General features: G+C 37.5%; 1 protein-coding gene across 1 annotated transcript in view; it reads left to right on the forward strand.

The window, feature by feature from the left end:
• Ziz (dedicator of cytokinesis protein Ziz) overlaps positions 1-26930 on the forward strand; it is an 82117-nt gene that overhangs the window by 34786 nt on the left and 20401 nt on the right. Inside the window, exons 16-28 of the mRNA XM_071597456.1 lie at positions 1128-1292; positions 1836-2051; positions 5497-5766; positions 6661-6807; positions 8455-8695; positions 10528-10727; positions 13892-14037; positions 15238-15492; positions 17341-17505; positions 19820-20049; positions 20976-21284; positions 22202-22362; positions 26752-26875. Coding sequence (XP_071453557.1) covers positions 1128-1292; positions 1836-2051; positions 5497-5766; positions 6661-6807; positions 8455-8695; positions 10528-10727; positions 13892-14037; positions 15238-15492; positions 17341-17505; positions 19820-20049; positions 20976-21284; positions 22202-22362; positions 26752-26875 — 2629 coding nt within the window. The remainder of the gene's footprint in view (positions 1-1127; positions 1293-1835; positions 2052-5496; positions 5767-6660; positions 6808-8454; positions 8696-10527; positions 10728-13891; positions 14038-15237; positions 15493-17340; positions 17506-19819; positions 20050-20975; positions 21285-22201; positions 22363-26751; positions 26876-26930) is intronic.

The following is a 26930-nucleotide window of genomic DNA, read 5'->3' on the forward strand; positions in this document are numbered from 1 at the left end:
TTAAATGAAGAACAAAATGTTTTTTCCACTGTTCCCAAAACATTGTGTTCTTCATTTAATGAACATGAACTTCCACAACGGGACCCAGAAACGAATACATCCAGATTACCTTAATTCTGGAGCTCTTTGGAATAAACTTCCACTTCAGAGAGATAAGCCATCAATGATATGCTGTCAGATGGACACTGTCTGAGTTCTCTGATCAGTAGTGGTAAGAGATTTGCCTCATGTTCTTCAGTCCATGAATTCATTTTTTCCATAGTGAAGTTAAGTGCCCAGGAACCGGTTTAAGCACCTCGGCTGTACAAGTTAGAATTGCTGAACACAATTGACTTTGGCTTCTGGTTTCTTTTCTCAAACTTCAAAATTGGTAATGGTCAATATTTCTGACATTTCTATTGATCTTGATTATTTCTGTTTACTAAATAGTTGTGGCTCCCATAATTGCTCAATACTAAATGTTCCTTATGCAGGTACATTATTCCTCTAATTCCTCCATGACAGCAGAGATATTCAGTTTCTCTATTTCACCTTTTAGCTTATTAAAACATTGCTAAGGTATTTCATTGGTATATATTTTAAAACCATTATTATTTTTTACTTATAATGTTTGGTTCATGGAAATGAAAACTTGGTTTGCATATGAAGGTTGAGCACTTGGAATTAACCAATCATCTTTGCCAAAACATCATTTTTAGGATTTTTGCCACCAATATGAGACATTTTTTTTCTGTATTAGGCTCGATATGCAGGCCATCGTATGATAGATTTCTTTGAATTTGAAACCATGGTTTATATCAGATTTATCTTATTAGGACTGATTGTCAAAAAACATGTCCATATTAATGAACATAAATTATCTTACTAATATAATAATAAAACTGATAATGTTTAAGATTATTTAGAATTTATTTTTAGAAGTACTTAAATACTTAGTAATTTAGAGGTAATATGTTACTTGAATATTCATTACATGCCACATAGTTTTAGTTGTGATTTGAATTGTATATGAATGTGGCTGTGATTTTCTCCACTGTCCAGCCCTGTGGTAATCCAGCCTTCATTGGTTTGACCTTTTCCAAACTTCAACCTATTGCCTAATGTTTCTGGTCCCTCATTTTTCTCAGAATGCATCGGAATTTGCCTGGGTGGATGGACGGAAACCTATCTTCTCTGTATGTGTGAGGTTGACATCAACAGTTTTATCAGCTGACCAGCACTTGAATAAATTGTTTGAGCTTGCCGAAGGTCTGCCTTCCAAGCTGCTGCCTGATGCATGCAGAATATTGAAGGTGGGCAGGATCGTTTTGTTGATTTTTGGTTGATTTGAAATTTTAGTATTGAGAATTATATTGTTCTCTTGAGAGATTTGAGAGAGGGGCATGCCTTGTGAGTTCTTTTGTACATAGAAGGACAATAATCCTAAAGTTGTTGCACAATTACAGAAATATACAATCATTTTGCTGAATTGTCACCAATAGTTCAAAATGGAATAAAATAAATAAATAGTCAAACAAATAATTTTGTATTTTTATAGCAATGCTTTTCAGTTTAATTTATTTTTTTGCTTTTCCCATCATGTGTGACCAAAAATAGTTGGTTTGCATTGATTTAGTTCTAACAAGTGTGGATTTGAGAGATCTGCATAGATAAGTGCCTGCAGGGGTGACTATCTCCTCTTTATTTCATCATTTTCAATACATCCTTTTAATTTTTAGTGCAGTTGTTTCAACTCCAATTGATTTTCATGTTCACTGTGATGTTATCAACCCATGGGAGGTCACTGTTCTGGAATAATCCACTTTTGTCATTCGTTCTCTTACATTTGTTTGTAGGAAGTGCAGGCCATAAGCATACCAACGGCCGTTTTATTCCTGCCCACCTTGTTCAACCAGCTGTTCCGTCTCCTCCTCCTCTCCGCCTATCCTCTGTCGTCTGACAACAAGGACATTGGCTGCGACGTCGGGCTGTCTGTTCTTCGCCTGATTGTGCATCTTGTTCATGAGCTGCTGCAGGCGGGACACTCCAATGCTCTCTACGGTTACCTGAAGGCAAGCGCGAGACATTTTTACATATAAATTGAGACAACTTGCAGTTGTGAATGAAAGGAACTCCACAGTAAACCCTTTTTTTTCCAATCCAAGTTTAGACGTTTACAGAAGTCATTTGCGAGGTATATGTCAATTTTTTTTGTTTTCTTTGAAACCTGAGTCATGAAATAAAAAAGTTTTATTTGTGGGATTTGCTAAGTTTATAAGTAGTCCCAGAGTGTGATGCCTGAAAATACATATTCAGTCTATTGTTAACTGCTTTTCTGTAGGCCTTGAGTGTGCCTCCTCTGTGTTTTTCCTCTGTACATGCATGCATGTGACTTGAATTAATATACTTACATGTATTACATTTCATTTCATATGCATATAGTAGTACATAACCTTAAACGAATAGTAACCTTTTTCATCAAAACAATGCGTTGAACACTACAGATGTCCAACTAGAACAGCAGACAAACATAGAAGAAATTTGATAAATTTAACTAGACATAAAAGCAAAAGTAAAACCTGTTCTGAGGTAGCAGTGTACATTAGTATGGAGCAAAGAAACTTTGCAGTATCAACAATGTATTTCATTTACATTCCTGGGAAAGGGTCTGACCCCCCTCACTACCCTGGTGTGTGAATTTCACATGCCATTGGACTTAGCATTGGGTGAACGCTGCCACACTGACCTCCAGGTTGGTTACCGTGTTTTTTATGGTTCTCATTTACATTTTGTTCCCATAATTCTGCACCCTCTTAAGTCATGAGTTTCATGAACTCCTCTGAATTTATCAGTGAAGACTCTCCGTGCTCAAGGTGGCAGTGTGTTGGACATCTCCATCTACACAATAACCCCCAAGCTGCCGCAAGGGTGTATGGTAGGGGGTGTTAGGTCACCACCCATAAACTAGTATAAAACTACATGCAAAACCAAATTATGTTCCCACTACACAAGTATAGTTTGTTCATGCACTGGACAAACCTTAATCACATGAAAGAAAGTACTTACATGCAACAATATTTAATAACTGGATACTTACATTCAAATCATGCTGTAGGACTATTAAATAGATGGACCTATTGAATAAAAAGAATAACATGCTGGAAGAAACATGCAAGGTATCAACAAATATTATGATGTTGTTATCTTGTATATCTTGATATTGATGTACTATCAATTCTAATTATGTCCTATGCAATTGCTGTCATGTCTAAATCTAAATAAATGTCTATACCTATCCTTTCATAGTGGAGGAGAGACTCGCTGAGCATACAATAAACACCACCAATATGTTTTTTCTTCTTGGTATTATGCAGGCAAACTTCAGGTCTTGTACAAAGGTTTTCCTCGGTGTGCATCAGAGTTAAGTGTATAAAGAGGCCATATACTGTATGTGTGCTAAACTCTATGATATGAAGAAAGGCTTACATGGTTCTGTAAGGGGGTTAAAAGTAATAGCTCTAGTAGCCTTTTTATGGAGACTAAAAATTGGTGTACATTAGGGGCACTGCCCCATAGTTCTAATCCATAGGTAATATGACATTGAATTAATGAATAGTACATAGTTCTAAGGTACCCAGAAAATCTCTTTGGTATTAGAAGGATATTTTGATCACTGGTTGGCTTGCTCTCAAATGTGGATTCCCAGTAACTTAATTGATTTACTATCAGTTGAGCTGAGACTCAGGCTGCGTAGTATGTGCTAAGTTTTGTTGGTGTTTAGATCCAATTCATTTGGATAGAACCAGCTAAGAGCCTGTGAGGCAATATTTATTTTTATTTCATTCAAATCTGGAGGATGTTTGTGTATTTGTACAAAGGTGTATCTAAAGTCTCCCACTGAATCGAGCCAAAATAATTTTTAGGTTTTTCAGTTTTAACCCATCATCTTTTGCATTACATGCCTCTGAATTTGGCATTTCGTTATTCATCATTGGTGTGTTGGCATGTTGCAAGTGGGGCAGCCATTATGAACTGCAATTGTAGCAGCGTTTTTCTTGTCTGCTGTATTCTGCCACCCGTTGGGCATTCTTTAAAGCATCGGTAACAGCACTGCCAACTTACTGACCAATGGCGCCAGAAATTGAATGTTTATTATGTTTTTACGGCTTTCATTTCACTTCCCCTCGTATCTATTGGCCAAACGAAAGAGTTAGGGAAAGAATTAAGTGATTACCAATTAGGTATGATCATCGCAGACCTATATTTCATTTTATTTGTACCAAGAAGTAAGCATTGCTTTTGGTCTAGGGTAGTTTTTGTCTTCTGATTATACAATATTGCGAGTTCAATGGGATCAATTAATGAGGTTTTACTGAACAAATGAAGTGGATTGATTTAAGATCAAACCCTCTGTTCCAGTCGAGTGATTCTTTTTCCTCACACTCACTGATTTTGTCGCATTATTATTCACTCAGTGGTCAACACACGACCATCCAAAATTGTTTCAGGGGCATTTCTTCTCGCACCAACCAAAACCATTCCTGTTTCATAAATACCATTATGCTCTCTCCACTGAAATCACTCATCCAGATCTTCTCTCAACTAACCCCAAGTGTTTCCCCTTTCCTGCTCTTTCAGTCGAACCATCCTGTTGTACTAAAAGGTGGCAATCTCAGCTCTCCTTAGGCAGACTTACGCAGGCAAACTCGGAATAGAGTCTTAAGTTGCAATCCATGATGAAATCCTTATCCCTCTCATTCAGAAGGAAAAATATGCCCCAACTGCTATGCACACTGTTGACAGCCCATGACCAAAGTGACATAATACCCTCCTTCTTGACACATAGACACTATTGGTCAGTTTTTGTGCATTTTCTCCTGAATGCCGCAAACATTTAGTGATACCCAAGGCTTACTTTTATGGGTCTAAACTAGCTAGTGTCTTTGCTGCTACTACCTCAATGCAGACATACTACTGTCCATTCAATACCTACCACTAGAAGGGATAGCCATGCTCTGACACTAGTATGCCTTGACACCCATGAAAGTGACGGCTTCTCCTCTCTGATTAACTATTTGAAAAAGGATTTAGTGTTTAGATCTGTTGTGAATATTTAAAATTCAACTTAATTATCGTCATTTCTGTTCTTGCATTCTTAGTTGTTTACGACCGTCATGGATAGTGTGTCTGTGTATACTTCTCTTCTTGCATGCATTGAGCTTTCTAGTCTAGCTGACTCCTAATATGTTTGAAAAAATTTGATTACTCCTATAGGAAGCTATAGGTTAACAAGGTTTTATACTTATATTGTTATGCATGTTAACTTATGGAATGCATTCATTCACGGACAACTAAGGAAACTGGGAATTTATTATGAATTCACGAGGAAAATGAGCACGGAATTTCATTGCTGAATGTTTTCTGTAAAATCTTATGTGGAACCCAAGCTGCCATTTTCCTTGCCTTGTGCCAGAGATTTCTATTTTTGGTGTTTTGCATGCCTCTGTGCGCGTGCAGTTTGTCTTCTTGGGTCCAGCGATGAGTGGAATGGAGTCTGAGCAGATGAGGGTGCCATCGCCTGGTCTCTCGTCTCCCCTCCACCATGGTGGTGCGGCTGCGATGGTGCCTACCGTACATGAGGAACTGAGTCGCCACCTGCCAACACTTCTGCGCCCTGCCAACACAGACTCCTTTGTCATCAATCACTTCATGCTGCACTCTCGCTTCTTCTTTGGTGCCATGATCAAGAGCATGGCGCAACATCTGCTCTCCACGGGGAGGATTAAGGTGAGCGCTGCTCTTCTCTCCTTGGGATGTTTGTGTTGTATCTTTTTGTATTCTGTGCATTGTCAAAACGATGCCAGGATTAATGATTAAGATTGGAAAAATATTGATCCATCATAGAAGTACATTTATTTCAAATTAGGGAACATTACCTTAAAGTGAAGCCTGGGTCAGTTTGTTGTATTTTTTTCATATTTTCTTGGGGCATTAGAGTGTCTTATGACTTCGTTTATTAGCGAATGGTGCCTGAAATGGAGTGGGTTGTATTTGATACTTGACATGATCCATCAATTAAATTTAATTTGGGTAAAACTCAATTGTAATTAATGAAATAATCATGCTGTGGCTTTGAATTACAGTGAAACCTCAAATTTACATTTGCCTAGAATTTGTCAAATTTTCAAATTTACGTGAGTTTTTAGCTTAATGTTTCCGGCAGCTCTCCATGTAAATTAGTGTAGTAAAAACCTAAATTTTATGTCCCTGAACCCTGGAATTAGCGTAAAATCTCACTGTCTAAGAGAGATTAACCTTTTTTTTATCATTTATGAAAGTGTATGATAAAAATGTTTCATACTTCAGTAAACCACAAAGTTTTTATGTTTATGCTATGCATATGGGTTTATTGAAATTAGTTTTCCTAATAAATTGGTTATTATACCTTATGTTAATCGATTGTAAAATCATCCTTTGATTGATTACCTGTCCGTTTGGTAATCTGCATATTGCAGAACAGTATAGATTTTATTTTTATCCTTCGGTAGTGGTCTTTCTAAACTACAGTTTCATAAAGCCACATATATTGATTGTAATAAAGTAAATTTAACAGCAATTAGTATACAAGTCAATCAGTGTTTTCGAATTAGTCTTATCTGTAACTTTGTTTTTCTCCCTTAGATGCACCGCAATGAAAGGTTTTCTTCGGATTACTTGTTTCGAGTCCAGAGTCTGTTACAGGTTCTCTGTCCTCTTGTGACACAAAAACATTCAGAGATGCCGGAAGAAACATCAGAATTAAACAGAAGCATTGCTTTTTTCCTTAAGGTAAGTTCTATGTGTTGAAATGTAATTAGTGAATTATTTTGATGAGCAATTATTTTCATCTTTTGCTGCCTGAGAAACACACACGAGGAGATGCAGTTAAATGTCAATAAACCACATGGAAGGGCATAAGGATAGTAGGGTGAACCGAGGATGTAGCAAATGTGAGGCTACTCTGGAGAATTTCATGTAGGGAAGGTTAATTATTTTACTCCGACACAGTTACAACCTGTTTCTTTCATACTTTTAATGCTGGAACTTCAATGTAGCCTCTAACATATCATTCACTTATCAAAATTTAGTCTCAATAAAACCCAAGAATAAAAGCTTAAATTTTGTGTTGACTATTTACAATTGTAATGCCTAATAATTGAAAAAATATGGTGCAGAAGAGGGAAAAATATGTTTTGCACCAAAGACATGTTTTAGGCAAAAGTCATATGTTGTAAACAAATTCATAACTTGAGAACCTATTTGCATGGTTGTTGTTCATGGTAGGAAATCGTTCATAAATATGTGGCTTACTAACTGTTTTTCCCATCCAATAAAATGCCCTTTTTTTGCGCAAATATGCATGTTAAAATCAGCCTGAGTCTTGTGGGCTGAGGTTATGCAGGAATAACTTCGACCTATTCATGCACATGCCAATTTTCCCAAAAAATGCTTACTATTAAGTATTTTTTCTTTCATAAGGATTAGAAAATTGTGGCATGTATTACAAATTTTGATAAAATCACTTTTTTGATCCAGCAATAAGCAATAGTTTTAATATTTCCTTGAAAGTTCTCCGTATTATAATTTCAAAATTAAATGGGAGGGGCAGAATATCCGGGGACTTATTGACCTGGGCCTCTCCAAAATAGGACCAAAATGCTTTTAGGTTCTCCTTTAAATATTTAACTGCTTTTTGTAATAAACTCTCAGATTGCATTTCAATAAGTCTTCTTGGCAGTAATATTTGGAAAGTTCATAATCAAGATTTAGCTCATTTCTTTCATCAATATCTTACTCTATGGAGAAAGGAATTCCTGTTGTTCAAAAATTTTACTGTGGATCACATGAAATTTACTTTAAAAAGAATGATAAATGGTGATAGCGTGGAAAACTATGTCTTTCAGATGACCTTTGTGACCCTAGAGTGGAACGCCCATTCTTTGCCCATGAAACTGTACAAGATATTGGCTTTAATATAATGTAAACTCACAGATAAGAAATAGAACCCTTCCAATTTTAATCACTGATTGGCAGAAAACATTGGCTATAATATTGCCTGGTAGATGAAGAGAGTTCAACTGTCCGGACATAACCCATTGTTTATGTCCATACATCACTTCTGGGTTATAAAATCATTTGCTAACATTTTAAGATGATCTGTGTTAAATGTTTAAAACTAGTACACAAGAATTCCTTTTTGAGTGATAACCATTTTCCCATTTTTCCTCATGTCAGAATTGAAAATGAATGATTGCACTATCATATAGACTTGTGTTACGTATCATAAAAACTTACTTTTAGGTTAATTCAGTCAATTGTGTATCAGTGTATCTCATTTAGATATTAAACTGGAGAGAACAGTGTAAACCCTTGTATCTCCCTGAATTAAAACAATCCCTGGCCACGCTGACGCTCTTTGCACTTTGCTTTTTACAGCGATGTCTCTCCTTCATGGATCGGGGGTATGTGTTTCGTCTCATCAATGGCTACGTGGCACGCTTCAACCCAGGGGACCCTCCCTCACTCAGCGCCTACAAGTTCACCTTCCTCAGACTCTTGTGCTCCCACGAGCACTACGTTGCGCTCAACCTTCCCTTGGATGCACCAATTCTTTCGGCCGCACTGAGGGGGACCTCAACAAGCTCCATGGGAAGAACAACACCCTCGGGCACGGATGGTATGCTCTTTTACCGTCTGGTCTTCTTATCCTTTCCCTTGTCCATTTGCCAACCCCCGGAGAAGGTAGATTTTGAAATGGCATATTAATGTTAATGCATAATATAATAATGGAAGTGATATTCTGGAAGGCTGTGAAAATATCCATCTATGGCCGTATTAACTTCTTCATTGGACGAGAAGTGCTTCCCAGAGACAAATTTCTTCAAATTTGGGAACAGATAGGAGTCTTAAGTGTGCTAAATCAGCAGAATAGGGAGGATGGTCTAGCAAATCGTACCCCAAATCCCGTAGTTTTCCCATTGCCACCGCACCTTTGTGAGCAGGTGCGTTGTCCTAGTGAAAAATGATTTTTTTTCTTCTTCAAGCCAGGTCTCTTCTCATAAATTTGTGCATCCAGCTAGTCAATAAGGTTGGAGTAATATTTGCCTGTAATTGTTCTGCCTTTTTCAAGGTAATCAATTAACATAACCCCCCCTTTTGCATCCCTAAACAAACTGGCCACTGACCTTTCTGCCAGATGCAATTGACTTTGCTTTCTTTAGCACTAAACCACTGGCATCCACCAACTGCTTCGACTGCTGTAATATCTCTGGCGTGTAGTGGTGGACCCATGTCTCATCCATGTTGACAAATCATTTAACAAAATCGGTCGGTTCACTCTTGAATTGGTTGAAATTGTGTTGTGAAAATCATGTGCGCATTGGCTTTTGATGGTCATTCAGCAAATGCGGCACCCAACTTGCGCAGAACTTTTGCATCCCTAATTCTTTGTGCAGGATGTTTCATACCCTTTCTTTTCATATCCCCACGGCCTTTGCTGTCTCACTCACCTTCAAACGCTTATCATCCAACATGATATCGTGCACTGTTTCGATGGTTTCCAGTGTGGTTGCGGTTTTTTGGCATCCTTCACGTGGGTCATCATCGAGGGATGTGCGATCACATTTCAACTGCCAACTTCTTAGCCATCGATATTGAATGATCAGAGTCCCTGAACACTTTTATATAAACTTTGGATGAATTTCGTAGGGGGTTAATCCTCATATTTAAAAAATCATCATCTACATCTACATAATACCCTGCAAGCCGCCGCAAGGGCGTGTGGCGGGGGGTGTTAGGTCACCAACCGTAAAAAGGAAAAATACCACATGCAAAAAAACAACATGGAAAATTACACTTACAGCAGCGTACACACTCATGCAAAAATCCCTTCATCCAACACTCATGCAAACACATATACCGCAAAACAACTAAAAACTGCACCCCAGGATGTAGCATGAAAGCCATACTACAGCACGCAAGCCAGGACACAACAAGCAAGAATGTGAAACATCACTACCACATGAAAATGCACCACAAAACACTCTGCCCCCCAAAGAGTCTGTAAAAGGCAGGGAATGCGACCCAACGTTGCAGGTAGCAGGAATTTCCCCCCGCGGAGAGGGACGAGGGATTGAAAGGGAGAGTTAAAAACAGATGAACAGAACACGAATGAGGTCATTCGGAAAGAATGGGTTATTATAACAAAACACATAAGGTTAGTGGAAGAGCATGCATTTAAGTAGAAATAATTATTTTTTAGACGCTGAGGGTGGCAAGTGGAATTTTTGCTATCTATAACCCTGCAGTTGCTATCCCGTATTGTCCGTGGGAAGAAGGAGTCCTTGAGTCGGCTAGTTCTGGCATATATTTCCATCAAAGTGTCTGAAGGAAATATATATTTCCTACACTCTTTTGCATGACTATGTAGCTAATTAAAGTGTAGTTGACTTAAAGGACTCTCATCTCTGTTTGGAAATAACATTGTGGGTCTTGTGATTGTCTTTGCAGAGGAGGCTGATGCTTGCATGGGGCAGGCCCCACAGAGCATTCCCTCGGAAGCATTTTGCCAGCACCACTTCCTGGCTGGCCTCCTGCAGAGGGAGGTGCGCTCAGCGCTCAGCGAAGGGACGCACGTGCGATCCACTGCACTCTCTACTCTACGGCAGCTCCTCACCAAGCATGAGCTCGATGACCGATACCAAACCAAGGTATGAATTCCATGCCAAAAAGCAGGTCATTCTGTCGTTGTACATGCATAAAAGGTGTCACAGCCCTCCTGCTCATTCGCTGCGCTCTCCTCTATTTATTTGTTTTTACTTCTAATTATTTATTATTATTTCATCTTTTTATTTAATTTACAATGGTAAAATATAAGATATGTCCCTTAAAAACAAAAAGTTTATGCATACATATGCATGAAATGTATACATACATAAATGTATACGTGCATAAAAATGTATACATACATTTGAAAAATGGTTATAATAAAATTACTGATTGTCATACCTTGATGAAAAATATTAATTTTGATCATAAAAACAATTCTTGGTTAAAAAAGATTTTAACCTAGATTTAAAGATAAAGGAGTTCTTTTTGAGACAAAGAAGTGGAATGCTGTATCACATGCACCTTCTTACTTTGTCTTGTGCATAATCATGGATACTCTCATAGTTTTTAAACAGGCACATGTTTTCTTGATAGATAGATAGATTTATTCGTCATACAACAATACATAATTGCATCGGCTTCGTTAAGATTCAATTAAATTTACAGTTACATTAGATTTACATGTAGAGAAATTCATAGGAATAACAATGTACATGAAATATATGGGTATTAAAGATTTTAAAAGCAGATTTCCCTGCATTGGATCTTTCTATGTCCTCTTGGACACTATAAAAAACATTATTTACAAAGACATCTTTAAACATATTTTTAAACTTCTTTTCTTGGGCAAGTATTCATTTTAACTCTTGAGGAAGTCGATTAAAGAGCAGTTTTCCTGAAAATTGTGGGGTTTTTTGTAGTACTGCTATGCGGCAATGGCCACTGTGAAGATTATCCTTACCCCTGTTGTCATACTTGTGAACATCCCTATTTCTGACCAGAGAAGGGGTTTCGGTGCAGGCATACAAAATCACATTATACATATAGATGCAGGGAATGGTCATGATTTTGTGACATTTGAAATACTCCCTGCAGGATTTTCTTGCATTCAGTTGAACATACACACGTACATGATTTTCTGTACAAATATGTTTCAGGTAAGATTTCAAGATTTATAAATTAAGGTCTATATGATTCTCTTTTTCGAATTTTGACCATGTAGCTATTAACTCTTTTTTGCCGGATGAAAGCTTTCTCAACACACTTAGAAGAGCCCCAAAAGATAATTCTATACCATACCATAGTTTGGAAATGACCAAATTAGGTCTTTTTTGAACTGGTTGATCTACAACCTTTGCTAGGTTTCTTAAGGCATAGGAGATTCTGGAAAGTGTATTGCTTAAATGTCTAATACATTCATTCCAGTTTTAGCTTTAATCAGTATTTAAACCTAAAAGTTGGTGCTGCTAACTTTCTCCAGGAGATTATCTTTTATGTTAAGATCCATTGCAGATTTTCTTATGTTCCGCTCCAATTGTATATAGTTTGCTCATCAAAATTTATTGTATTATTTTTTGTGAATCAGTCTCCTAAGAGTGCTAGGGAATTATTAACATTAAACTCCAGCAATGAGTTGCTCTTGTGACTTAGTATTAACTCTGTGTTGTCTGCATTGAATCTTCTACATCTTTAATTGTATCTCTCTCCATCTTTGACCCTTGCCCTGCCTTTAAACGGACGTATTCCCCTTACCTTCACAGATTACCAAGCACACAAAATCCCCATTCTCCATTTATTATTATTAAAGCTATCTTTTTCATATTTTGATTTGTTTCTTGGATACTGTTTTGCTATTCGTATTGAGGGTTCAATATTGTATTGGGCAAATGTGTGCATTTTTGCAAATCATTGAGTGAGAATGAAACCAAAAAGTGGAGCCAATTCAAGTGTTTGTTTGGGCAATGGATCTCAAAAGCATGTCTTGCCAAGATAACCCTCTCGTTTGGGCAAATTCTCCTCAGGCTGTCTCTTCTTGCACATTGTGAAATTGGGTGGTGTCTTTGGAAGTTAGGGCAAAGTAATCAGTGTCTTTTCGATATTGCATCATTTTTGGATTCATACTCCATCATATGATTGATTATAACAGTCACTTTTATTGTAAAAGAATTTTGATTGTAATATTATTAATTTTAACTGTCTGAGAAGCAAGATACAGTTAAAGCCGGTGATTGCTCATGATATAAAGCACGTAAGAGCATTATTATCACATTTTGGTGTTTAGCTTTAACAAAGTAATGGGTTACTAGTGCAAATATACAAATATGTTCAAATAAATGATTTCCGTGATACAATTTGAGCAGAGCACTTATCCAGCAATCAGTAGTGCCTATTAGATACTCCTGAACAAGGGAAACATCTATTCCCGAAGATCTTTTTGATCAAGTCTCCTTTTCTGTGAGGCAAATTAATGCAGCTTTTGTTCTTAGAGATTCATTGTGCATGTCTTTGCTATTTCTTGTAAAGTAATGGTATTATCAATTTAAGGAATAATCAATGCTCATATTTTTATGTACATGATCAATTACAGTAAACTGACAATTATAGTAGTGTGGAGTATTCATTTTTTGGAATATCTGTCCTACTCCTCACCCAGCACCTCAAAATTTTCATAAAATTATGAAAGCAAATATAGATAAATGCTTTGAAACTTCGATATACTCGATATAAAAAGTACAAGTTTGAAATACTTGGGATTTATAGAAAGGTTATAATTTGGCAAAATCAAAAGTTCTCAAATGTATTTAATGATTTACTTTAAACAGTTTTGTACTATCTGTACTTTCTGTGTATTCACTAGCCCTGAGAATTACATATTCTCCTTAAAGGATGTCACTTAAAATTTGCACATTTGGCTAACAAATGAGCATTTCTTAGATTTCATCTCATCTTCTCTGTTAAACAGTTCACTCATTTATTCAAGTGTCAGACTGATCTCTGTCTTCACCCGTTAATGCTATGAAATTTTCCAAAATTTGCATCCAAAATGTGTGCCTTGTTGTCTTTCTCATAGGAAAAAAAACAGGGCCCTTCTCAGAAATATATTAATTTCATGTTAAACTAAGTCACACTTTCGAGTATTCAACTCAAATTTGGGCCACATCCAGTCTCCATGGTGTCACCATCGAAATATTACCTTTGTGGAATGTCTGTGGAAATGTTCTCCTGGAAGGACAATCATGTGGTTTTCATTTTCAAACCTTCAAAGGGCCGCCTCTCCCGCATTGCTGCGCTCTACGAGCCTTGGCTGGCAATCATGCTGGAGAGTGTGGGGCGGCTGGAGGAGAAGAGCGGTGGTGGCGGTGATGCCATCAGGGCCAGCTCCGTGGGAAGGGCCGTCACCTTGAGCAATGGGTGAGGTCACACCCGGTTGATGCACATGATGTCCCCCCTCAATTGTTGTCCAATGGCACAATCGTCCGTTGACGGCACTGGAAGAAATCAAAAGTGCAGTCGTGTTGTGGTTTGTCCTCACAGAATGTTTGAGTCAAAGAGAGAAATGTTATTTCTGCATACTTTTGCTAGCCTATCAAATCTCATATTCAGTCATTTGTGAAAGAAATGTGAAACCTAAGGTCTGTTTTAATCTGTGACAATTAATATTCAGAACTGATTCGTCAATCATATGCCTGGATGAGGGAATTGTGAAGCCTTGAGATTCAATTTGTGAATTAGTTGAATGATTTGATTCAATTCAAAGTTTAAAAATGGAATACATTGAATTAGCTTATCGCTCCACGTGCATAAGCATATGTGTTATAAGGATCTCTAATTTTGGCCAAATGGGGATATTGTATCTTCTTAAATCTTTGCTCAGAAGTATAGGATAATAATTTAATGACTCAACGTGTTAAGTTCCACAAATTTGATGTAATCACCATCATCAGGAGTGGATAATATGATTTGTGCTGAGGGCAGCATTGATTCAAATGTAGGCATGACTTCAGAGAAGTGAAAAGGTGAATCTCTAATTTCAAAAATAGGTCTTAATCTTGCGGTTAATGATTTTTGACTCTCTTTAATTGATCGAATTACGTTAATATTCATCTGTCCCCAATAATTCTGACTGTGCTGGTCATTTATTTTTATTGCCTTTGTAAATTTTATTCTACCAGAATTACTACTATCATATGATGACTAACTCTTAGAGATTTGGTATTTTTCATAAAAATGAGTGCAGTAATCAGTGATTCTTCAATTGACTAATTGCTGTTTCACTACATAAATGGTAGAATGCTGCCGTGTATCACTTGTAAATTTAAATTTGTCTGAGTTGTTACAATTTGCATTTTTCCAAACAGGATTTCAAAAATATAATTTTATAATTCCTTCAGTTATTTTTATTTTCATTTTTATCCATAGTTGCACTGCTTCTTTAAGCTTCATATACAGTATAATTCACTCACTATTTGTGCATTTATGTATAGTGCCAACACAGTGTCAAATATTTTTGTAATTTTCTGAGAGATGAAACTGCAAAGCTTTGGCTCTTGGCTGCATCGAGGACTTGCGAACCCCCATCCCCCCCATTCTTGCTGCCCCCCTCTCTCACAGGACATCTGACGAGCGGGAGCTGGGCAGGATGGCGCAGCAGCCATCCCCTATGGACTCTCCAATCCTGGCTGCCATCTCGCGCAGTAGTCGAGGGGGGGACTTGGCCATCTTCCACAACACTGTGGTCAATGGCATCGTCCAGGGTGAAGCTGGAGATTGTGATTCGCCCCTGGCGCACGGCACTGCGGGCAGTGTTGACTTCAGCAGCAGCGGTAGCCAAGGCATTCTGAGACCGACCACCAGTGGGCATTCAAGGTTTGTCTTGTGGCATCCAAAGAATAGATCCACATCAAAGAATCCGAAAAAGGCAAACTCGCAAAAGTGTAACCATAAATTTGGCAAATGCAGGATTTGGTTTCAATTCCAGTAGAAAATGACTACAGGATATATGGTGGAATTAGTCAGTTTTGGTAAGGTTGTTGTCACTATTAGGGGAGGTGACATACCTGTGGGTTCATTTGTGCCATTAGGGATCGATCGGAAAGGAGGTGGGGTGGAGAGAAAACCAGCATCGGCACATTAGTCTACTCTAAACCAAGGGTGCCAAGGGGTCAGCAGTTTAATGTCCCATCCGACGGATGGCTTACTCACTCAAAGTGCTCTCCACTAAGCGCCTCAAGTTGGGATCAGGATACCACTGAAAAAGATCTGCCGCCTCTGGGATTCAAACCCAGCCTCACTGGGTAAAGAGTCAGTATTCTAGCCACTGAACCATCCCATTCTCCTTTGGTAAGGTTCTCAAAATAAAAAGATGATAATAAATGTTATCAGAATGGTAGTAGTAGTAGTAAGAAAGCATGGTAGAAAATTATGAAAATGTAGTTTTATAGTGTGGAATTTCAAGTATTTTGCATAAAATGTTTTCAAGAGAGTGATTAACATCAGTGATCGATAAAAATAAAATTTAATTATTAATTTTGTCAAACTTGCCTTGGATAAAAAACTTGCAGTGGCATGGGCGAAGATGTTGATGGTGGTTGCAAGGAAGTTACGGATATACAGTAAACTCTGGATTATTCATGTTTGTGGATTATCTGTGCTATTTTCTTCCCTGCAATTCAAAAACTGTATTAAATTCGTAATGATAATTGAATACTTTGAAATTTTGATGTACTTTTTTAAAAGCGCAAGGTTATAATACGTGGGCTTCCTTAAAAGTTTTTAATTTCACAAAATCAGAAATTGTGGATAGAAATTAAAGTTTTAATTTAAACATTTCTGTAAAATACAGCATGGCTATAACATGCAACAAATAAGTCATTAATTACCTACATTGAATTATTTTAATCGGTTGGTATCACATGAGATTATTAAGGCGCCTTTTCTAAAATTTGTCCTATGCCAATCGTTGGTTTTTTCCTGGTTACAAGATTGGTTCAGCTTTCAGAGGAAAATACATTCTGCTATTCACTGAATAATAGTTTTGTGTTCTTGTTAATCTAAAATTCTTTCCTTTTGAAATGAGAGAAAAATGAAAAAATGTACTCTCCTTTGCTAAAAAACATGAATAAATCACACGGAATGCAAAAGGAGATTCTTTGTATTTATCCATTTATATCACGAATATATTTACCTCATATTTTGGTTAGTTGTGTTTTTTCAACTCTCTGTCCTTTCATCGTCCATCCATTGGCACATCAGTAGTTGAGAGTTTTCTGCATGAACGAATAAGTTCTCCATTTGGAGTCTATTGTTCCCTTTTCAGGCGAAGTGTTAATTTTTATACTCAGAACATTCATGGATTTGAGAGTTTGAGGTCTCAAGGTAGAAGTGAAAATTCATGTAGAGGCGGAGACTATATGAATTGCAAAAAAAGTGAAACATGCAATCCCGAGTGTGGGAGAAGAATCAAGCCGGAGCAATTGATGCATCACAGAAAAGGGAAGACTGCAATTAGGACGAGGCCCCCCCTGTATTTGTCATTTTAGTTTTATTGGTTACTTTGAGAATGCTTAGGACTTAAATCCCATTACAGAAATGTGCAATTTTTCCCTCTCGGCAAATGGAAGGAAGATGAACAAAGCACCTCTACTCTTATCATTCCATTTGCATGTTCTCGTTATTAAAAACAGTGCTAATCTAAATGTACCATCTCTTCTGCAGGTCACCCAGCGGCATGATCCATTATGACAACCTTTTGCCGTCAGAGGTTCATGACATGCTCCTTTGTTTCCTCTTCGTCGTCAAACACCTAGGAGAAGATAAACTTGTGGCATGGTGGTCCAAGCTGTCAGAAAACGAGCTACTCAGCTTCTTCCATATCCTTGAGTAAGAGAAATGGTGTATCATGCAGTCTTGAACAATATTATTTATGAATTCTAAGGTCCTCGGCTCAACTTCATGGAATATCATGATGAAGATGACAAATAAAAACTTTGTAAGTTCCACTGAATTTAATTGAAAACGACTAGTTTCATTGAATAGTTGGTATCATCATTACCTGAAATGAAACCGGTCATTTTTAATAAACTTAAGTGCAACTTAAAAAGCTTTTAATTTCCAATTTCACTAATATTTATGTTTTTCCCTAAATGAGTGCTCATTTGTTGCCTGGCCATTACACAGGGCATAGTCTACATGCCTGTGAACTAAAAAGAAATTAGATGGGAATTAGAGTGTAAGAATTGTCTCAACCCAAGCACCCAAGGCTAAAACTTCTGTTTTGGTGAAACTAGGGACTAGCCCGTGACCATGACTGTTTAGATGTGAAAAATAATTATTGTCATAGTGAAGGTAAATGCAGTGATTAAGGGATACATGTTTTTACAGGGTGCACAAAAAATAAATATATTCATCGGGTTTATCAAGTTAAGAACAGGAATGAAACAGAATTTGAGATTCAAGAAAATTACTCCTGGAATATTTCAGTTGTTTTCATTAATTGTTCTATTCTTGTCTTTATTTTCAATTTGAATCATAACTTATGAAAGCAGTAAGAGGATTATTATTATTTGATAATTAAACTTTTAAGGTAGATTTTGAATAGACTCAAATTAAACAAACCACCTTTTTTAGCCTCACCTAACCAGACAGCCTGATATCCGACACAACAACAAACCCTTCTTCAATTCCACATACTGCCTTCCTGCCATCATTCAGTGTCCAGTATCCCTGTCTTACTCCTGTGCCTTATTTGCTTTCCTAACATTCTCCCCCCCATCACAGCCTTCAACATCCGATTGCCAATTAGTATGCTTTACATCCATTTTTCCTGCCTCTTATGATTTCTCCCAACAATCCCCTTTCTTCCCCACCATATCTAGCAGTGTCCTTGTCCTTTGCCCTTTGTCAGTTTCTCTTTCTGTCCATTTCACGATTTCCATCCTCACTACCCCCACATTTCAAAAACCTTCAATCTATGCCCATCATGCTGATTCAAAGATCTTGTTTCCACGCCATGCAAAACCATACTATAGTGGTTTTTTTTGTAATGTAAAAGCGTTTGTCATGATTAAACCCTGTCTCTTGCAGAACTCTATCGCTTCTCCACCACAGTCATTCTCTGCTCTTAGACCACATCTGCCCTCGCTCCCTCCCATCTCCCCCATTGCCTAAATTGGTTAATCGTTTAAAGCATTCAGCTAGTAATCAAGGGATCCAAGTCCAAATCCCTGCCAAGGTGAATGAGTTCTACAATCATTCACCTTGGCTGTGCATATTAGTGGATAACTCAGTTAAAGTGACTGTATTGGCATTAAAACTTCCCCTTGATTACCCAGCGTTATTCTTCATTTAGTTGTGACTTCTGCCTTAATCTCAATGTGCAATAATCTCAAAAGCCTCCAATCTATGCTAATTTAAATCTGTCAAAGACCGGTGTTCCCGTACCCACAGCGCTACTCTCCATATCAAAGTGTTGACTGATAATTACTTCTTTGCTCACAAATGTATACTTCCTGTCAATTCCTTTCTTCTTTCACAAATGCTATTCCTCTTCTAAAATTGGTACCACATCCATTTGCTTCCCAACTAGTGCCTAACTATGTTGCCGAAAACCTTCCCCTTTAACTCTCATTTATTCCCTGATGAATTGTTGAGTCTTCTTAACTTCTTGCTAGCTTAGCCTTCCTACTTCTCGAGAGTCTCATTCCTTTTATTTTTTTGTGTTTAATCTACATCCCTTATCTCCTCTATCGTTCCTGTGAGTCAACAAACATTAACTGAAGTCCAATGGCTAACTTAATCATCTCACCGCTCACTTTTATTCCCACTTCAAGCCCTTTCCCTGCTACCCTTTAAATATCCGCAGCATATATACGTGTGGAAAAGTACCAGTGATTTTAGGCAATCCTATCTCATCTCCCTTTCTCCCCATCACAGTCCTAACTGGTTCTCAACCTCCACCACCCCCAATCCATGTCATTTGATTCACGTACAAGTTTCGAAATAGTCATCCATCTATTCTGCTCTTATAATCCACAATTCTTCCATTGACTTGGTCCTTTCTACCTTGCATCCATATTTGTAATGATTAGTTTTGACCTTCAAATTAACGATGGTTGGTTTTTGCCTCCACTTCATTTTGTCAGATCAAGACATGTGTGATTCATGGCCAAGTCTGAACTTCTCTCGTCGTTTTCAGGATTTGCTTGCATCACTTCCGCTACCAGGGGCGGCGGCACATTGAGGCACGCAGCCGCACGGACCTGTCGGATGTGGCGAGGGCAGGGGGTGTGGGGGGGCGAGGGGGAGAGGATGGGGGAGGGCGGGCAATGACGCTCCCCGCCCGTGTCCAGCCCCCCACTGAGGCCTCCCTCTCTTCCATCGGCATCGATGGTGGCATGCGCCGTGGTGGTGGGAGTGGAGGAGTCGGTGAGTGATGCCTTGACACTATTCCCACAAAACTTAGAATTGTTTTGATGGAGACATCTCTTGCCTTCGGTGATGTTGGCTTGCATGATTTCACCGTTTCGAATATGAAAGTGAATTGGTGTGCATTTAAAATTTTATGGTAATTCCATATGTTACGTATTTTGTTGCTCCTTTGGTGTACTATCTTTGTTTATGGTTCTTATATTATGTAATATAATATAGGAACCTGCAATTCTGATTGATGTCATGAACAAGGTATATTATTTGTGAAAAGTTTTTCTAAAAAAGTTGCTATGTAAATACAATTTTCAAAAGTTTGAATCATGAAACTCAACTTTGAGAAACTCAATTTATTTTGAATTTACAGTACTACTACTTTTCCACTCCCTGAATTGATTTCACAAAGTTTGTTTCAGCCACTTGTATCTCTCAAGGTGTGGCTAAAATGACACGTTTAAGCTAACTTTTGTAAAGGTTGCTCTATGTTTCATAGACTCTTAGTTTTGTGTTGATTTGTTTTGTGAATCGATGTGCATCAGTAAATCGAAAGAAAATATGGGAGATGCCATGACAGTAACTTTAAACGGAGTCATCCGCTAATGCCCCTAGCAATGTCAAACTAAAAAGCATGCTCCAATACCAATGCCTGTGACATTTTGTTTACAATTTTTCTTCATGGCATCTTTTTCCTTTAAAAGCGCCAACAATTTCTGAGTTTAAGAGAATGCCTCAGTAGCTTAACTACATAAAGTACTTGGTAGGGTACTAAGGGTTCAAATCCCAGTCAATGCGAATGAATTTTACACTTTGAAATTGTTACATTGAATTATGTTGGTGTGGGCATTTGCTTCCTTCCCCAGTGGTGCATCGATGGGAGACTGATTGCATTTACCTAAGTGGTCATTAATGGTGTACCTACCCTGCAGGTGGGATTCCTTTCAAGACGGAAGCGCCGCTGATGACCTCAAGGAAGTGTGACCCCATCTACCAGGCTCTCTTGGAGGCAAATGTGGCCACAGAAGTTGGGTTGGTGGTCCTTGACGCTCTGGGCCTCTTTTGCACCCACGGGGGGAGTGCAGGCACGGAGCTTCCTCCCGTCGACGGGCCCATCCTTCAGTCTGTGTTCGGGGTGCACCTCTCGTTCCTTCGAGTGGGCCAGTCCGAAACCCTTCTGGGCCACGTGTTTGCAGCCCTCCGGGCATTTGCCGACAACTTTGCTCCAGCCATTTTCAAAGGTAATTTTGGAAAAAACGGGAAGTACAGTTTGTCGTGGGAAATGAATTTTCCAACGAGTAATTTTGGGACATGCTGTCTCAATTGATTGAAATGATTGATTCACTCACGTGCACAAACTGTTTTTATTTGTTGAAATTGAAAAGATAAGCAGACAAGTGTGTGCCAATTTATTTCATTTCCTGCGCTTTCATTCTAAAGACATCTTAATGCAATGTTTACTGTGAATTATGCATTGAATAAGTGTGTAACTGAGTACCTTTAACATAATGGCATTATATCTTTTGATGGGTGTGATCTCCAGCATTTTTCATTTTCCTCCTGTGGTTTTTTTGTGTGTTAATTCCCTGATTAGCTGTAACTGGCTAACAGTGGCTCACTCTTGCCAGTTGTCAATATATCACACTGGCAGACTAAAAATTGGACTTACCATCTCCAGAGTCCTTTTATGATGTGTCAGACTCTTTGCTTGGTGAATGAAATGGATCTTTATAGAGTGGAGGTTTCAGGGCACCATTTTTGTACCATTGCTGTGATTTCTGGAAAATTGCTGCGGCACACATTGTATTAGGATTTGCCAGCCTCTCCTCGGGTGAATAGTGTCACTGACCAGATGACATACACATACACATGGTGTAACTTCCCAAACTGAGATACTATATTCCCTTCCTTCTCTTTGGTTTACATTTCTGATTGTGTGCCCACACTTTATTTCTGTTGCTCCAATAGTCCAAGCAAGAGTAGATTAGCTTGACTCCATTTTGTACCAGTAACGTGTTTCGAAATGTGCCATGTTTTCCAATGCATGTAGCAATCAGCCAAAGGAAATGTAATGTAGCCATTAATGTGTCCCTGTGAAACATTCGTCTGCATTGCCTTCTTTTCTCACGCAACTAGTTTTGGATTGATTATTTTCCAGGGAGCACGGTAATATGTGGACAGCTATGCCACGAGCTACTGCGTTGCTGCAGGAGTCGCTTATCCACAATACGCAATGAGGCATGCACGCTGCTCTATCTCTTGATGAGAGGGAATTATAAGTTCACGGCTGGCAAGGGAATCATGCGCATCCACACCCAGGTCAGTTCCCACCCAATGGGCAAAGAATTGTTTCTCCAGTGGAAGTTAAAGTTTTTTTTTATTTTCACATATATTGGGCAACTTATATTGTGATCATGCCATTTAATAATATATAAGCATTATCATTATTCATTATTAAGGAGCTTATATTTCTGCTTTTCCATGTTATTTTGTTTTAAAATCATTGTGCCTCTCAAGCTTTTTACAGGAAAGTATAAAGTTATTCAGGAAAGTATAAAGTATATGGCTATGAATCAATTTTTATTGGTTAAGTAACTTAAGTGCTGTAGAATCTGATTTTCTATCAAAAATTCATTTATCTAATTGTAATGGTAATATTGGTATTTGTTTGGTATATTTATTTTATTGCGAGTAATTGCTGTCCCATACTGGTGATAGAATAATTATAACATTATCTTACATTTTTTATTCTAAATGCCTCTGCTTCCATATCGTTAATAATCTGTTATTTTCCCAAAGGTCATTGCAAGTAATCCAATCGTTCTAATTAATTCCTCAAAGTTTATAAGAAAGAAAGAAAAGGTTAATATCTACTGGTAAATATCTATACCAATTGTATTTACTATCATTATTAATTCGTCTATTGTTTAAGTTGGTAATCTATTTTTTCAAAGCAAGGGAAATAAAACCTTTGATTTGAAAGCTGAACTGGTCAAACTGGATACATCTGTTTTGTGTATAAGTGAACATTGGTTCCAATAGGAATAGATTATTTCCACACACATTATAAGCTATAATTTAGCTGATTATATGTGCTGTTCGGTTTTTAAAAATTGTGAATCATGTACTTATATCAAAATTACGTGCCAGTTTAAAATTTTAGGATTTCCTTTTTGTATTTATTGCCAAAAAAGTTTTGAAATTTCACCAAACAAATTGTTGAAAACGTCTGGTGGAAGTACTTATGTAAGCTGTTTGTATTAACCACTAAGTGGAAACTTGGATGATTTTAAAAATGTTGGATCAATTGTTCAATTTCATCTTAAAAAAATGAACTAAACTGTATTATCTATGTTGATCTTAACATTGATATGTGTATTCTTATTATTTTGTGATCAAACAGCCACATTTTATAATTGAAAGGTTTGAAATCTTTGATAAACTCGCCTACACAACAAGCTGGAACCCCCGCTACCAATATTGATTATATAATTGTTAACAAAAACTGGGTGAACAAAGCTGATGTTACTGTAATTGATCTGCATTTATCAGGCCCAAACTATGGTAACTATAAAGACATAAAATATTTTGCATCAAAGATAGCATTGATAATTTCGGTGATAAACTAGCAAACGTATCTATGTGTTGGATTTGTATAATTTAAAATGTGTGCATGGAAATTAAAAATTCCTGCTTAAAAATATTAAACCTGTATTTGAAAGCTGCTTCCCAAAAAAGGCTAGTTGAAAATTTTGGATAGCAAATGAAGTCAAAGTAGCTAGCCAAAAACTCATAAGTGTTGGTAGGATGATGAGACTAGGATGTGTTCTCAACCTTGGTGTTGGCTACAAGGCAAGCCCAAGGGCAAAATTCTTGAGCACTCTAGCAACCCTTCTAAAGATTCGAAGAAAGCAAGATATAATAATTTTCTTGCCAATGCCAAAGGTAAAACAAGAGCTGTGTGGAATATTGGGAGCTGGAAAACCAAAATAACCAGTGATGGAGGTGTAGAAAATTTAATGCTAACAAATGATAATGGTGACATAAATTCCAATCTTGAATGTTAGAGTCAACTATATAAATTCTTACTTTATTAATATATTATTGTTTCAATTTAAAAATGTGTGATAAGAACTATTGCAGAGAAATCATATAATGCTCCTTCCCTCAGAATCCATCTTTAAATCATTGCTTAAAATTCTTCCTTCCCAAGTATTGATCTCCCGTCCTGCATAATATCTGTGAGGAAAAATCTCAGACAGTTCTCCCTCAATTGTGACTTCTGTCTACACAACACAACAAATTCAAATGATCTGCACCCAAATGAATTGAGAAACGTACCACAAAATGAAGTCCACTTAGGTCCGTGTACTTCGTCCAACTTTCTTGCCTCCTTTGGTTTTCTCCCAACAGTCCCTTCTCTCCTCCCCCACCATACTCATTATTTTTCTTACTGTCCATTTCACCTCCATCCTTCTCCGCACACTCACATTGCAAAAACCTCCAATTTATGCCGACCATCCTGCTTCGATGACCATGTTTCAATGTACATAATCACACTACATATCAAAGTTTTAATGAGCTTTTTCTTAACACCCATACTCAACATCCCTTTTATCAATTCCCTCCTTTTTGTGAAAATTTCTTTGCCTTATGCAAATCTCCTCCTTACATCCGTTCTACTTTTACCATTTTGGTCCAGAACACTTCTGAGATACTAAACTGTTCCATCTGCTCCAGTTTCTGAAATTATTTTAATATTTGACTTAACTTTTTTTTTCTTGAAAACTGGATAACCTTTGTTTTGTTTCCCATATTTGATGCCATACCGGCTTTCCAATCTGCTCAGCAATTCCCCTATCCCTCCAATCTACTCCTATTGTCTGCAATATATTCATCAGTGACCTCGTCACAGCTATGCATGCTTTAGTGAACCCAAACTAATCATCCCCTAAGTAATCATGTGCCCTGTATATAGCTGTATTACCAGCAATATTTTTCTATTTGAATCTTTGCATTATTGAAGGGTCGTTAATCCTTCATTGTTTATCTGTCCTTGAAGTTATCAAAATTTGGCATCAAAACTGTTAAGCTGTATGAATAAAGCAGTGGATATTGGTGGCCATTCTTCTTTTATACTGGCAAAGACACAATTCCACAGTCAAAACTTACAGGACCTGACATGAGTAAATCTGTGCAAATTGTTCTTTAGTCAGTAGACTTTAATAAATCAATTGGTTACCCTGGATGGTCGATTATTTTAACTCCATTGCTCTCATAAAATTTCTGAAAATTATTGATGGCACTGGTTAACCCTGAACAATGAAGCTAAATTGGAAGAATGTTCCAAAATATGTAATGGACAAAAGCATCAAAAAAAGAGAACTAATTGCATGGCATATGGCTGTGGTAATGGTGATGAAAATGAAGAATTAATGAAATTGTAACATTGGTTTCCACATTTCATAGTGATAAAACTATGTCTTTGCGAAAAGGTGCAAAGGAAACAGCGAAACCAATCTATGAGGCTGACTGCAATCATCAAATAGGAGGTGATCTCGAAGATTAGGTGCTGCAGACATGTCTGATTAGGAGAAATACCAGTCAAGTAAATGGTATATTGTTGTTTTGAAGGCTACCGAATACAGCTATTCTTTTTTGTTTGTGGGAATGGAGTATCAAGGTCGAGGTCATAGTTCTTCCGATAACACACTGTCTCACTTCATGGAGAGACATTTCATCTGAAGGATTTGAAAAGAGCCCCTCAGAAAAAAGCCCACCCCTTCAAGGAGATGTATGGCATGCACAAAGCATGGGAAGAGAAAGGAAACTGTGCATTGGTATCAGTAGTGAAGTAGCAGTAAAAGCAATTGCACATGAGACTTATTTTTGTGAGCTGTGGAACCCACAAAATATCAATTATCATTCACAAAAATCAACGTTAAACGTATTTGCCATCCTCCCTATAGTCCAGACCAGGGATTCATGTGAATTTTTCCTTTTCCCCAAATGTGGTGAGACAGCGGAAGTCATGGGAAACATTTTTCATCCCCAGTAGCAGGTACAGGTAAACTGATGTTGCAAATTTTAATGCCCGGTAGTGAAGCAAAACTGAAGTAAAATCAAATAAACTTGTACCACATATGCATTAAACCTTAAACTAGCAATTTAGCATGTAAATAAATTTTTTCACAATAAAATGTGTGAATGAAAAAGTTGTAATCCTCTTTATTGAACAACCGCCAAAGTTTGATGGTTCTTTCATGTCAAAATGTTTGGCTTAGTTGACAGAATTCTATCAGGGATGATGAATTACTTTGAATTTCATGGTAGTTTTTTGAATTGTTGCAATTTCGACCAAATATTTTTACAATTAAATAGCTCTAGCTGCTTATGTGGAAGTATATATTTTGTGTGTTTTCATTTATGCCTCTGAAGGTGAAAAAGTGAGATGAAATGAGAACAAGTTTCCTGAAATACCTTAAAGTGAGGTATTTTTGACAGTGCTAACACTGCAAGGGAGGTGTACATCTATATGTATGTTTGCATACTTCTCTTTTAAATGTTGCAACACCTCACACAGATGTTAATGAATGGATGCAATTGAATTGAAGAATTTGATTCTGTAAGAGTATGCTTACATTAAAGGTTAAAGAAATTTAAGCATAAAAGTTAGTCTTAAAAAAGCATTGCCATGTATCATTTCAGATTATGGTGTCAGTTTCAAAAATGCTGGGCACAGGGATTGCTGCCTTGGATTCGGCTCATCTCAGGGAAAGCCTTTTGCTCATAGATGACCTTGCCGACAGGGATTTAAGTGTAAGAGGGACAGGTGAGCCTCTGTGCATTTCATACAACTCTTCGAGCTGTATGACCCGGCACCAATT

This window comes from Hetaerina americana, unplaced genomic scaffold, assembly GCF_022747635.1.
Source record: "Hetaerina americana unplaced genomic scaffold, ioHetAmer1.1.p SCAF_9, whole genome shotgun sequence".
Classification (NCBI taxonomy): domain Eukaryota; kingdom Metazoa; phylum Arthropoda; class Insecta; order Odonata; family Calopterygidae; genus Hetaerina; species Hetaerina americana.